Below are 14,210 nucleotides of genomic sequence, written 5' to 3' on the forward strand. Positions count from 1 at the left end.
TGAATAAACTTTCGTAAAATTCCCCAGCGAGACCCCGTTGTCTCCAGTGGATTCGGTTGAGTGAACTTTCACTTGAGAGACTGTCAAACAGGACTTGGTAGATGGTGTGTTTCCTCTAAGCAGATTGAGTATTTTCTAAATTCACAACATATACTACACTCCAATCCGCTTTCGTTAATTTTTTTTTTTTTTTTTTTTTGCCGGAGGGAAAGTTTTTTTTGCTTGTATCCTTGGAGTGGCTGTCCGGACCCATCATGTGGGTCCGGACAGCCACTCGCACACTCTGCTGGCTGTCATCGAGGTGTCCGTCATTGTTATCGATCGCAGCGTCCTGGAAACAAGAAAGGGGAAGAGCAATGAGGGAAAGCTGCGCTGTTTCTGCGGTTCACGTCCAAACTGGAGACGGACGTGCACGCAGCGGCTCTTGTGGCACATGCCGTGGAAGCCTTGAAAGTACAGCATGCTCTGTCCTATTTGGGCAGCCCTGAGACAAACATTTGATGGAGGTCCTCTGAAATTTGCTCAAGCGGTATTTCACTGGATACTACAACAAAATGAAGGAGTAATTTTGTTAATTTTAAACATGCAGTCCTGCATGTGACCAAGTGAAGCCAGTTTGTTTATTAATGCTGGCTCGTATAATATATTAAAATCATATCTTTAGATCTTCAGTGCCTTTCATAGTGGTGGTTTTGACTAGTTGGTTGCACCGTTGCGGACACTACAAATGCGGAAGGCCTGCCACGCTCCTTTGGCACATCCCGCAGTGTTTAAAGGAACTCTGGTCCAGGCTAAGGCTAGAACTTGGCAGAACGAGAGAGAAGGAAACTTTCAAGGACTGCAGGCACAGCGGAGGTTCAGATCGGCCGTAGCGGCGCTCATTATCTAGAGGAGGGTTCATTCCTCCTGGCGCACATCAGAGTGAAAGGGATTGGTACGGAAGGAAATTTTGCTACCAGTTTTAAAGGAATGTGAATGGGCTTACGAATGACCTCGGAATTCCTTCGCCAAAAAAGAAGCGGAACCTCGAAAAAATTTTATGTTGATAGTTTTTTCGTGGCTTTTGATGATCCTTTTGGTGATCCTTTTGTCTTAATAGGACGGGCAACTTTATCTGGTTTCGTGGATTTTCTCTTGAAAGTATCTATTGCACGCTCGTTCATAGCCTCACCCAACACTGCTCTTTAAATCTAGGGGTCGAGTGACTTCCATGTGAACAAAGAAGGTCAACCTTCTATGGGGAGTGCAATTTGCGAGCTTCTCAAGGTAGTGGAGACCCGAGGTGCCAGCATCTTCTAGCGTGCCGGTCTAGCGGTGAAGTTGGACACGAGCTGCGGGGAGCGAGGGCTATGCTGAGGGAGACGCTTTATGGACTGGTTTAGAAGTTTGGATACGCAGCTAGCACGATCGACGAGCGAGTTTTGAGTAAGGTGATCGAGGGATGCCGCAAAATAAATGTGTATAGACATTTACTTGTCCTTCACTCGCGTAAATGCCCGACTCGGTATATAATTTATTCTCGTCAACCTCTCTAGAACAAAGGTTGACCTGTGTTTAAGTAAGTATGGTACGTTATATTATCTTGGGCAAGAAAAGACAATTTCCTTAATTCGAGGTATCTGCCCGGAAAAGCGAGGGTCGCGCAATATTTCATAATTTTGTTTTGGGAGGTTCGCTCGCGAGCTGTGAGACAAGATTGCGTTGCCATGGCTCAAGATGATAACTGTACTCTGCCCGACTCGAACCCTACTTAAACTGCAAAACCAAAATGGCATCACGATTTAATTTGCGACGCAGGGCTGCTACAGCAAGGTGATGCGGTTCCTGGACACCAACCTGAGCGCCATTGCGGGAGGAGCCGTGGGCTTTGCCTTCTTCCAGGTGAGCTCCTCCGTGGAAGCCAATGGGCAACACTGGAGCACTCTCGCTATGCTGCCTGCAACGCCTTCCGGTGACGTCCACCAAGTCCTCAAAACTGGTCCTTCTGTCCGACTATGTCACACGGGTGTTACGTCCTGCCACGATTCTGCTGGTGTCGCAGCCGCTGCGGGGCAGATGTTTGTTCCGCTGCAGTTGGCTCTGCAGCTCGACGTGCCGCGGAAGATCTCGTATTTTCTCACACCTTTTTTTTCCAAAACATCCCACCACGCGACTGCTTTAGCGATGTCGTTTGTTGCCACTTGAGGACGACCATCGACACTAGAGCCGCCAAATAGGCTACGCTCAGAGGCCGACATACGACTTCCGTTTTCTGCAGGAAAAACAATCCTCTTGGCGTCCCCCTCTCTTAAACTGCGAGCGGAGAGAGGTTCGGGCAACATGAACGTTGGAAAGAATATAAGAATGGAGGAAGCGAGAGAAAAAAATGGAAAGCGCAAAGTGTATGTCGGCCTCTTAGTGTTTCGCTCCATTACGCCCTTTCGGTACTCGAAGCGGAGGGGATGCGATTGGCCGTCGTTACAATTAGAAAACGCAGCTTGCTTAACTTCCGCTATGGTGTTCGGCATAATCATTTTGCTTCTTCGCGGACTGTTTTAACATTTTTGAGGACGGAAAAAGTGTTTCCTGCAACGGCATGTAAAGCTCGCAGCGATGCTATCAGTCCGAGTTATTTTGGAGAACCTTTTAGAGCAGCCGAAAATCCATTTTGGAGTACATGTTTACGATTCATTACTATCTGTATAATTTTAAATATTCTACGTAAAGATTAATGCGTTGGCCTCTCTATCGGAAGACATTGTCTAATTTGCCTTCCCACTTCCGCGCAACTTTTTATTAGCATCAATTGCACGACAGGTTTGATTCCCTCAAACACGGAACTAGCTGTTGCGCGTACGAGTGCCGGGCACGACAACAATATGCCGAACAATGAAGGACAGTAGGAACTGCTGCAGATAGTTGTTTTAGCTACGCAGCCAAAGGTAAACCAAATAGTATATTCCACGGAACTCATCTTAGAAGAGAATGATATTGAGCACCCAAGTTGATGTTTCTTTGAAGCTCTGAAGGTTGTAATAAAACTGCAATTATTACTTGGAGTAAAAATGAGGCTTTTGTCATTTGAATATTAACGTTGATTAAAATTTATATGTAGGACTTCATAATGACAAAAATCGGCATGTGAACAATATACGAGCCTTAGGAACAATTCACTTGAACTCATTAAGGTTACTGCCAAGTTAATTGATTGAGCTAATTGATTTTTAATTTTTTCCCTCCACTATGTTGTCGCGGAGATGGAACGTACGTAAAGGTAACTAAACCGGCGAGTTGATATTGCCACGAATGACGATTGATGAGGCGGTGAAACACTGAAGCAAACTAAACGTTTAATAGGGCGAACCTATGCCTAAACAAAATAAAGATTGAGTGGACGATATAGGGCATTGATGGTGGCCTGATGGCAGCACCAAGCGCAGGCGGAAGACCGACTTGTACGGCACAGCTTTTTTGAAGCCTTCCCAGGGAGCCTAGAATATTCTGCCTCAATCTTCCGCCAACTATACCGGATGTCCCAGGGAGCAGCCAGGCTCTTTAAATCGACCGCAAAATTCAATTTCTTAACCTATCGTGCTACGGTTTTGTGCAGCGTTGCCCACGGATGGTGCATTTTTTTTGTAAAATTTGCAAAGAGCAAATCTATTTGAGAAAAAATTAAAAAAAGAAAAAGGCTTAAATCCTATGGAAATGCAGCGAAGCCACCGGTTTTCAAACCATAGGGCTCCCTATTGTTTAAACCACAGCTCGGCGGCAGATGACGTCATTCCATAGCCTGAGCTAGCAGGCGACTTTGGAATACAGAGCGCAAGCTCGCAGGCTCCTGTATTGTTTGCCGCTGACCAGTGCCAGACAGGCCACTATCCTCAACGTTTGCTTATTGCACAGGACCTACGACGGTTCAATATAATCGAGGTTGCAGGTTACATTTGGGTCATTCCACACCAAACGATCCAGCCCCTAAATCGACCATCACAGATTTGGTTTTAAAAAATCGTAGGCACTTAAATCGATGTAAAAGTAATATTCCCAGTATATTTTTGCAGTAAAATATTTTTTGCTCCTTTGACGACCCCTTGATTACCCCGAAAAACTGGCTTCAAGGGCTATATACGGCATTTTTTTTCCTGGCAGTTCTGAAAGTAGGTTGTAAAATAACGCTGTTTTTAGTAACTAAATAGGTCCCTCTAAATGCCCAAATAGTTACTTGCATGTAATTTCAACCTTTTCTTGTAATTCCGGGGCAGTAACAATAGCCTAAAATGCCGATATTCACATTTTTTTCCTCGTAAAAGGGCAAAAGTATCAGGCATAAATTTCACTTGTATTCATAGCACTTAGATTGAAGTTCATTATAAAAATATTTTTCGTATAATATTTGTTGCGGTGTTTCGACCAAAAAATCGCCAATCTTGAAAATAGCGCAAAAAGAGCAACTTTCACTTAAGAATAACGGTGTGAGGTGGTCGGTCTAAAAATATATTGTCAACGGCAATGCGTCATTTAGAACCCAGACATCAAATAAGCAATGTTAGAAAAAAGTGTTATTTCTTAAACGCGAAAAAATAATTTTTCAATGTCGGTCGCCGCACCGGTCGCGTGCCTGTCCAGAGACGTCGAACAGCGGCGTACTGCAGCGGCGACGCCACCGGGCAACAGAGCAGACGGGTTCGCTATGCGAGCGCGCAAAGCAGACGGGTTCGCTAAGCGAGCGCGCAGAGCAGACGGGTTCGCTAAATAGGCGCACAAAGCAGACAGCAGAGTTTAAAAAGTGGTTTTGACATCGTCTGCTAATCGCCCAGCGGCGTGCGTTCACATGTAATGGGTGTAAATTGAACAAACCTTTTCCATGGAACCTAATAACGCCGGTAGTCGGGCTTCCACGGATCATGCCAGGGAATCTGAAGGTGGGTTTTAGGCAATATTTTTACTAGTTATTGCTTTTAAACGTTCTAAAAGCGAGGTTTTATCCTCGTACTTGTTACAGTAATTCCAAAAAAAGCAGGTGAAATTCAGCTATTTGGGTGCACTAAGCAAACAATGCATCTTTTTTCAGAAGACCATCTTGTGCCATGTTCATTGGGGCCAAAAGGGTGCCATAAAACGGCGCAAGTCAACAGGAAGTTTCTCGTTAGAATTTCAACTGTGACAGAAAAAGAACGCCTTTTGGCTCTGCGTGCAAATAAAGACGAAGACGCGCTCAACACAATATGCGCTCATCATTATCATACTTACGTAAAGAAGTATACCACACTTCTGGCTTCCAAGTTCTGTATGGACCCATTCCTTGAACACACCAGCAGCCGGCGTGGGACATCAGTTATATCACTAGAGCTTGCGATAGCTCTACCGTCATTGAAGCTTGTTCCTGGAGAAAGGTTGTGCCCCGGGTGCAAAGTTCGCTGCTTCCAAATGGGCGTGAGGTTCAAGCAGACTACTGACACGCTTACTGAACAGATGACCTCCTCTGAAATTAGCGACCAGGAAGAAGCATTTCCCTCATCGTTGAGTCTCAAATTTTCAGCAGTTGGGGAAATTCCCCTGTCCACGGGGCAGAAGTGCAGACAAACAAATATGGATATGCAAACGACGCTGGACAGTCGAAGCCGGAATGTCTGTAACCTGACCAACACTGCGGACGTTAACGTCTCGTCGACATCTAGACCAAGACCTAGTTATGAGTTCCGGACAGACGACTACAGACGGCTCATGGAAGAAGTCAAGAAGCGCTTTGGCGAAGAAAAAGACCGATCAAATAAGATTTCGCTTTTGACCCTGGCCCCGAGCTCGTGGTCGCGAAACCGGATCGTGCAGTATTTTGGTGCCTCTGAAAGACAGGTTTGCCTTGCCATGTCAATGAAAAAAGAGAAGGGCATCTTGAGTTGCTCAACCAAAAGGGTGAACAGACCACTAGACGAATCCACTAAAAGCTCTGTCAGAAACTTTTATGAAGACGAACTTGTTTCCATCTGCCTTCCAGGCAAAAAAGACGTCGTTCGTGGGAGCCAAAAAAGATTGCTTTTAATAAACCTGAAGGAAGCATATGAGGAATGGAAGAAGTGCAACAACGGAGTGAAATGCGGATTCTCAAAGTTCGCTGCTCTACGGCCCAAGCACTGTCCGCTTGCTGGAGCTTCAGGAACGCACTCAGTCTGCGTTTGCCTTTATCACCAGAACCTGAAGTTTCTTCTTCACTCATCAGGTCTGGAACACACAGTTGATTCTTTGGTAGGAATGACAGTGTGTGACTTAAACAATGAAGACTGCATGCTTGGCAGGTGTAAGCAATGCCCAGGCACTACGCACGTCGCAGCTTTGCTTATGAACTCCGCAGCCCTTGACCCTGACTTAGTGAGCAACGTTACCGTGTGTCAATGGGTCAGTGGAGCACGGTGCAAACTCCAAACGATAGTTATCACGCCAGAAGAATTGTCTGAGCGGTTGCTAGAGATGCTGAAAGAACTAAAGACGCATCACTTCATGAGCAAGGTTCAGGCGCGTCATCTACGCGACTTAAAAATGCGTCTTACGCCAACAGAAGCAATTGTGCTGCTAGATTTTGCTGAAAACTACAGCTTTCTTGTTCAGGACGCTCCACAATCATATCATTGGGACAATACCCAAGCTACAGTTCATCCCGTCGTCGTATATTTTCGTCCACCAGATCGTCAAGACGAGCTCCACGTCATATCATACGCAATGATATCAGACTGTTTGGACCATACCACTGCAACAGTGTCGACTTTCCAGAAAATGTTCCTGGATGACTTGAAAGCCCAACTGCCTCACGTAGAACACATTCATTACTTCTCAGATGGTGCGGCGTCTCAATACAAAAACAAAAAGAACTTTGTAATCCTCTGTCATCACGTGGAAGACTACAACCTCAGTGCAACATGGAACTTTTTTGCTACATCGCATGGAAAAAGTGCCTGCGATGGAGTGGGCGGAACTGTGAAAAGACTGGCTGCAAAGTCAAGCCTACAAAGACCATTCAGCGGACAAATTTTAACATCACTAAATCTCTTCAACTGGGCACGCGACAACCTGACACAAATTCGAGCGATCTGGGTGCCGGAAAGTGATGTTCAGGTGCGGCGAGAGACGTTATTATCCCGGTTCAATGCCGCTCTACCTATCCGCGGGACTAGAGGACTCCATTAGGGATGTCGCGAACCACCCTAGGTTCGATTTCGAAAGGTTTCGATATTTGCGAAGCGAACTGAGGTTCGATTTCGAAAAATTTCGATATTTTCGTACCGACCGAAATGCGATTTCGAAAAATTCGCAACTTTTGTCCACAGCGGAGTTTCGAATTCGAAAATTTCGAAGCTTTCACGGTTTCTAAAATTTCGAATTCGAATATTTCGAATATTGTTTTACTTCAGGTTCGATAAATTCGAAGATTTCGAAATTCTTTGTAAAAAAAAATTCGAAAACTTCGAACGCTTCGAATTTTTATAGACATGAAGTTCGAACAATTCGAAGATTTCGAATTTCTTTTGGCATAAAGTTCGAAAAGTTCGAAAGTTTCGATTCTCTTTTAACGCTAAATTCAAAAAAAAAAAAAAAACTTTGAAGATTTTGAATTTTTTTTTAATCCAAGTTTTTAAAGTTTGAAGTCCGATTTTCAAGTTTTTCTACAGTTTCAGTTTCAAATAACGTTTTCACGACTCACTTGTTTTCACAAAATCAAGTTTAGAAAAGTTAGGGTGTGATATCTAGATTCTGCGAAGTTGGTAAGGCAATTAAATGAGACGAGTGTCCCGGACGTGCTAGAATATTTGCCAGTGCAGAATTGTGACCGCCAGCCCCCGGGGGGGGGGGGGGGGGGGGGGGGCGGGGGCGGGGCGGGGGGGCGGGGGTCTTTATCACGCAGTAGTGATTGCACGAACACACTGTTTTACGAGACTCATCCAGTTCGAAACGGCCAGGGGCGAGCAGGAGGTTGAGGCTCAGAGAAACCTTGAAGCGACCTGGCAAACTAGCTCGCCACCCCTTGCACGCTGGTAGTAATCCGATCCGGTGAAGTTTATAATTGTACTGGAGGTTTATTTTCTGGGACGGAGGAATCGCCTCGCAAAAAGCACAAAAGCCGACACAACTCGAGGTTGAGGAGCGTTCTACCATACAAGTGGCGTCGGAAGAGGAAAAACGGGGGGAAAGAGGGTAGCGGGGGGGGGGGGCTTCAGCCTCTTTCTTCTTCTTGCAGGTATTTCGGACTGTTAAAGCAAACAATACGGGGAAAGAGGGCGTGGTCGAGCTTATTTTAATCTGAAATTATTTATGCATATGTATAGCTACTGTAGCTCTTCACTGCATAAAAGGTTGCGTAGATGGTCATTGTTAGAAACTCGTTGTCAGAAGGCACTGCTCGTCAGATGCTTAGTGGTTCGGAAGTTCAAAGCTGTCTTTTCGACCTAAACACCTGTGCCGATAGTAACAAAAGAAAAAAAAAAAAAAAAAAGAGAATAAATGCGGGAATAAAAAGCAGGAGAAAAAAAAAACTATCAAGAATTCGTCGGAAGTGTTCTATTCTTGCATATTCAGAGGTTCAGAACTTCGAAACAAGTCTCTTTTACCAAAATGTGTACAGGCTAAAAGAAACACGTCCCAGGAACGTGAAGCGAAAAAAAAAAAAAGTTTTCTTTTAATGACGTGCTGAACTTGAACACTACTAGAAATCTTCTGCCATGAGTTAATTTATTCCTTAATGTGAAAAAACAATAAATATATTATTTTGTATTCTGCAGATGGCAATGATACGTACTGTCTGTGGTGTTAATTTAAATGCGATACCTCAAACAACTTAGACGAAAATAAATATCAAGTTTAGGTCATAATTGCATGCAGATACATGTTTGGACATTTCTTCGAAACTCACGTTGAATAACAATAATCACATCTTAAGACGGCACTTACCTACGCTATACATAGATCATTCTTAAAAAAAAAAAGTATAACATATCTACCATAAATAGCTCCGGCTGCAGCGTGCTTCAAATCTGGCACAAATGATAATCGTCAAAAACCCGTCGTCCGTCCTCGCCCCTTCGGGGATTTATTTCTTTAAACCTAAGCATGCCAGAACATTGAAATAAATGACATTGTCTTTCGTAAGGAACGCAGCACCGCGTGTAAAAGTTCGAGAAAAAAAATTACGAATGTACCCCACTACTTGAAATCGAATGAAACCGTCCGCCGGTCTTTCGAAGTTCGACGAACGTCGAACTTTTACCCTATAAGTTCGAAGTTCGTCGAACTTCTGACTTTTCAGAATTCGAAAGTTCAAAACTTTTCGAATTTTTTTGATAAATAAGTTCGAAAGTTCGAAATTTATCGAATTTTTTGGTCAGTCAAGTTCGAAAGTTCGACAAGCATCGAACCTTGCAGCGCAATAAATTCGAAAGTTCGAAAAATATCGAATTTTTTAGCGTAATAAGTTCGACGGTTCGAAAAGCGTCGAACTTCTTAGCTTAACAAGTTCGAAAATTCGACCTCCGTCGAATTTTACGATATAGACAATTCAAAAAATCGAAATCTTTCGAACCTTTCGAACCGCTTGATTCGATCATCGAAACTTCGATTCGAAAAAAGTTCGCGGCATCCCTAGACTCCATTACTTCGAGCTAACCTCATTGACCGAAATGAACGTCGGCTTCACTTCTCTTTCAGAACAGTGAACGTCACGACGGCGTCACGTCCTCAAATTGACTGCGTCTGAGAAGGCTAGATAGAGCAAGTATTCGGAAGACTCCCTACCCATCATCAGCTTGAGTGCCCGCCTTGGGGCCGACGAGCTGAGTTGGCCCGGATTTCAAAAATTATTTTTTCGCGTTTAAGAAATAACACTTTTTTCTAACATTGCTTGTTTGATGTCTGGGTTCTAAATGATGCATTGCCGTTGTCAATATATTTTTAGACCGACCACCTCACACCATTATTCTTAAGTGAAAGTTGCTCTTTTTGCGCTATTTTCAAGATTGGCGATTTTTTGGTCGAAACACCGCAACAAATATTATACGAAAAATATTTTTATAATGAACTTCAATCTAAGTGCTATGAAAACAAGTGAAATTTATGCCTGATACTTTTGCCCTTTTACGAGGAAAAAAACGTGAATATCGGCATTTTAGGCTATTGTTACTGCCACGAAATTGCCAGAAAATGTTGAAATTACATGCAAGTAACTATTTGGGCATTTAGAGGGACCTATTTAGTTACTAAAAACAGTGTTATTTTACAGCCTACTTTCAAAACTGCCAGGAAAAAAAAAAGCCGTATATAGCCCTTGAAGCCAGTTTTTCGAGGTAACCAAGGGGTCGTCAAAGGAGCAAAAAATATTTTACTGCAAAAATATATTGGGAAGATTACTTTTACGTCGATTTCAGTGCCTACAATTTTTTAAAACCAAATCCGTGATGGTCGATTTAGGGGCTGGATCGTTTGGTGTGGAATGACCCATTTGACATTCTGGGAGCGTCATATTGTTGGAATGAACGTGCGAAGTACAACATTGGGCCCGCAATATTGGTCGAGGCACGTGCGACAGTTTCGCGTCTGCTCGGTACTAGCACTTTCCTGAGTCTTACCTCAGTTCCCACCGTTCCCATTTTTTGCAGCTCTTCGGAGTGGTTCTGTCTTTCTGCCTCGCTTCGAACATCAACAAGGCGAAATACGAACGTGTTGAATAAGCGGTCGGGTGAGTTTTCTTTCTGGAACTACAGTTGCAGCATGTCGAGTGGGGCACACGGCTATATTTTGGGGCATTCGAGCTCGATTTTTTCCGATGTCTGATAACACTTCTCCAGACCACTGCAGATTTTGGGAAAGTGAAAAAGCAAATGCAGTGGAGCCTCTACAAAATTTTTTCGAGAGATAAATAGGGAGGAACTTGTGGATGTCAATGGAGTTGGGAAACAATAATTTGCGTAGAACCTCGTTAGCTAAATTGTGGTGGAACACACATCTTCCCACTTTGTTGACAGTGGAAGAACAATAGAGCAATCTTGCAAAGAGTTCCATGCATGCACAATGCTGGCATAACTGTAGTTTACGAGACAGCTCGTGCCGTCTCGTGCTCTGCTCACGCGGACTGCGGCAGTTTTAATAATATGTTTATTGCAGGGGTGCAATCTGTCTCTCAAAAAAACTTTCGCACTTCTGTGTGAGGACATGTAGTCCATAATAACATTACGTAACCTTTTAGCAAAAACATGACAACCAATATACACTAAACAGAGTTACTACTCTCGAGCCCGGTTAGAACGAAGTCGGTTATAATGAAATAGCGGCTGTAGCGAACCGATCACGATTTCCCATTCCCTTTGCACTTCGTTATAACCGAAGTCGGTTATAACGAAATAGCGGATATAGTGAATTGATTTCCGAATCCCGTTGATTTCGTTATAACCGGTTTAGACAGTATACTATCTTCTGAAGCTAAACATTTGACTGATGTCTGTCTGGTTGGTGTAAAGCGCTGTTCACACTCTTGCGACCGAGAGAGACCAGACCGGTTTTCAAGCCTTTTGCGACTTCGTAGGACCGGATGCCCTGCAGCGGAGCTGGTCCTAAGAGATCGCAAGAGGCTTAAAAACCGGTCTGGTCTCTCTCGGTCGTACTCGGTTGCAAGAGTGTGAACGGGCCTTAAAACTACCGTAATATCCTGAGTCATCGTCCACCCCTACAAATACCCCAATGCAGACACCGCGATCGGCGATCATTCACCCCGCCCCAAATAAAGCGGCCGCGGACCTTACGGTTGGAGGACGTCTGTGGCAAAGTAAAACGAAGGAGGGAAAGGCACTTCACTTTGTCTGCGCATTTACTCCCTGATTTCCACGACCCTGAGGTTGGAGTATGTGCGTGCAAAAGGGAAACGATAGAAATAACAAAATAAAAGTTTGTTTTTCTCGCAAAAAGGTTTGTTCGAACCAAAAGAAAAAAGTCTGAAAGATAGAACAAGCAGTAACCCATTCAGCGATTGCGAGGTCAGTGAATTCCCCATATCCTGGAATGTAACCGCAGAGTGTAAGGTGAAAGTCCGTCTCCACTGATATAAGGTCACCGCAAACCCGTTTCTACAGGAACGTTGCAAATGCAGTTGGTAAGGTTGTGCAATGTTTGAGAGAAAGCCAACTCACTGGAGCGCCGCTCACAAACGTTCGTGAAGCGTGCCAATTTGAGCTTGTGTTTGTGGTGTTTTCCACATCACGCAAAAACGGCACCTCAACCTGCATTGAAAGCATGCCGCGGACGGATGTTGCTCTTGCGCAACGATGAGGCTCTTGCGCAACAAGAATGTTGCGCAAGAACCTACTTCCTGCGATTGACAAAGCGCCCAACTTGGCCCGACGCTCAAGTATTTCCCAATGCATTCGCCGACTTTTCCACTTCCCTAGCATTGCTCTCGGTCGCCTCTTTCGCCCGCTCACTCGTCCATTGTACCTGGGTGGTTTTACTAGTTTCTTGTTGACTTCTTTTTTTTCTCCTACTAACGAAGAGAGTGTAGCGATTCTAGAAACTTACTTTCGCAAAACAGATGTTCGCGTTATATGCCGATCGGCGGTGTCCATTGTGCTAATGCAAGCAACAAATTTTGCGATAGTAAAAGTCTTCTTTCATCGGCATTTCTTGCATCAAACAATGAAACTAATTTGAGTTTTAAGTTTAATATATCTCCCATGCAGTTGCATTAGATATGTACAGAAAAATGGTCTTTTTTTTTAGGTTTTTCTAAACTTTTTGCACTTACCCACCAAGACATGGCCAACCCACTTTCTTTTTATGAATTTCAGACGGCAGGGGGGTGGGTGATGATTAGGGATATTACGGTAACTAAAGGGGAGGACGTCCAAGCAAGCCCCAATTAAAGACCCGACGTTTCGAGGTCTGCTCTGCCTCTTCTTCAAGGCGACTTTACGCAGTCTGAAATTTTTCAAGACTGCAGGTTAGCACGACGTGCTCGTATAACATTCCTTTATATTAATCCCGCAAATCCTAAAAAAGCATTAAAAAAAAATTGGGCAGACATTGAGACAAATCAGAGAAAGATTGAAGATCACCATAAACGCGATTACAAATACCAAATTCGGTTGTCGTTCCCAGTCAGCAATGTTCGCTTATCTCCCGCCGTGGTTGATTAACGCCATTCCTGCCGAGGGTAGTATTGGCCATGGCCCTGCAATTACAAAGAGAGGGCTATCTTTCGGCATTTTTGAAAGGAATAGCAAATTGTGCCTCATCTCATTGATTACATCTCATCGGGAAGTTACTGTATATGCGGCAAAACTCTTAAATTCTCTCTACGGAGAAAAAAGCCGTTTCGCTTGTGCAAGAAGACTACAGGTCCCACGACATATAGCGGCAGTGGGAGCATAACGAAACTGGCTGTTCAGATGGGTATATGGAACGAGCGCAGTATATCATGCGTGTTGCTTCTCATACAACTCCCGATCAAGGCACGCTCGTTTCTTTGAACTCGAGCCTCTGGGTCTCTCACTCGAGGTGTCCATCGCTGTACAGTTCTCAAACCTCTCGCTCTCGGGCATTGATGCGGCAAAGCGGTGCGGAATCCTACAGTCCCTCTAAACAGTAATCAACATTACTAGAACATCTCAGTTGGGATACTGCCATAGAGCCTGCTCTGAAAACGTGGCACCTATCCATACAGCAGAACCGAGCTAACTGCGATCGCATCGATCAGTCGAGGAACGGCACGGCTGTATCAATTAGGGAGTATCGCATTCGATAGCATCTGCTGTGACGGTTCTATTTTGGCTTTAAATGGCCATTTTGATGCCAAAACATATATGGTGGAAAGGGTTTCAGGTATGCCAACCCCCGTCTCCCAAGCGGACACGCCGCGAATTGCCACCGAAGTTAGGACGCGCCCAGGTCGGGTCACGCTCCCTGAAATCACCGGTGAGACTTGGTTGTATAAAAACAATATTAATTGTGCCGCAAAACCTTGTAAACTAAAGATTGTAGAAAACATATTGCGCCTGTCATTTTGTACTAATCACCAATAAAAGTTCCTACAAGAAAAGCTTTTTCCGTTTGTTTTTACGCAAAAACGTGCCTTCTAAAAGCTTCCGGTGAGCACAGTAAAGAAAATGATTGAGCCGCTATCTTGGCACCCCGAGCCTGGGAGTTTCGGTACTCTGGGAACATTCAGTGACTCCTAAATGGTGGCGCTGTTATCGCATTTA

General features: G+C 44.2%; 1 protein-coding gene across 1 annotated transcript in view; it reads left to right on the forward strand.

The window, feature by feature from the left end:
* Nucleotides 1–14,210, forward strand: part of LOC8041797 (tetraspanin-6) — a 42,230-nt gene that overhangs the window by 25,172 nt on the left and 2,848 nt on the right. Inside the window, exons 5-6 of the mRNA XM_029994125.4 lie at nt 1,798–1,881; nt 10,620–10,699. Coding sequence (XP_029849985.2) covers nt 1,798–1,881; nt 10,620–10,691 — 156 coding nt within the window. The 3' untranslated portion in view covers nt 10,692–10,699. The remainder of the gene's footprint in view (nt 1–1,797; nt 1,882–10,619; nt 10,700–14,210) is intronic.

Source organism: Ixodes scapularis, unplaced genomic scaffold, assembly GCF_016920785.2.
Source record: "Ixodes scapularis isolate PalLabHiFi unplaced genomic scaffold, ASM1692078v2 PGA_scaffold5__190_contigs__length_132052651, whole genome shotgun sequence".
In the NCBI taxonomy this organism is placed as follows: Eukaryota; Metazoa; Arthropoda; class Arachnida; order Ixodida; family Ixodidae; genus Ixodes; species Ixodes scapularis.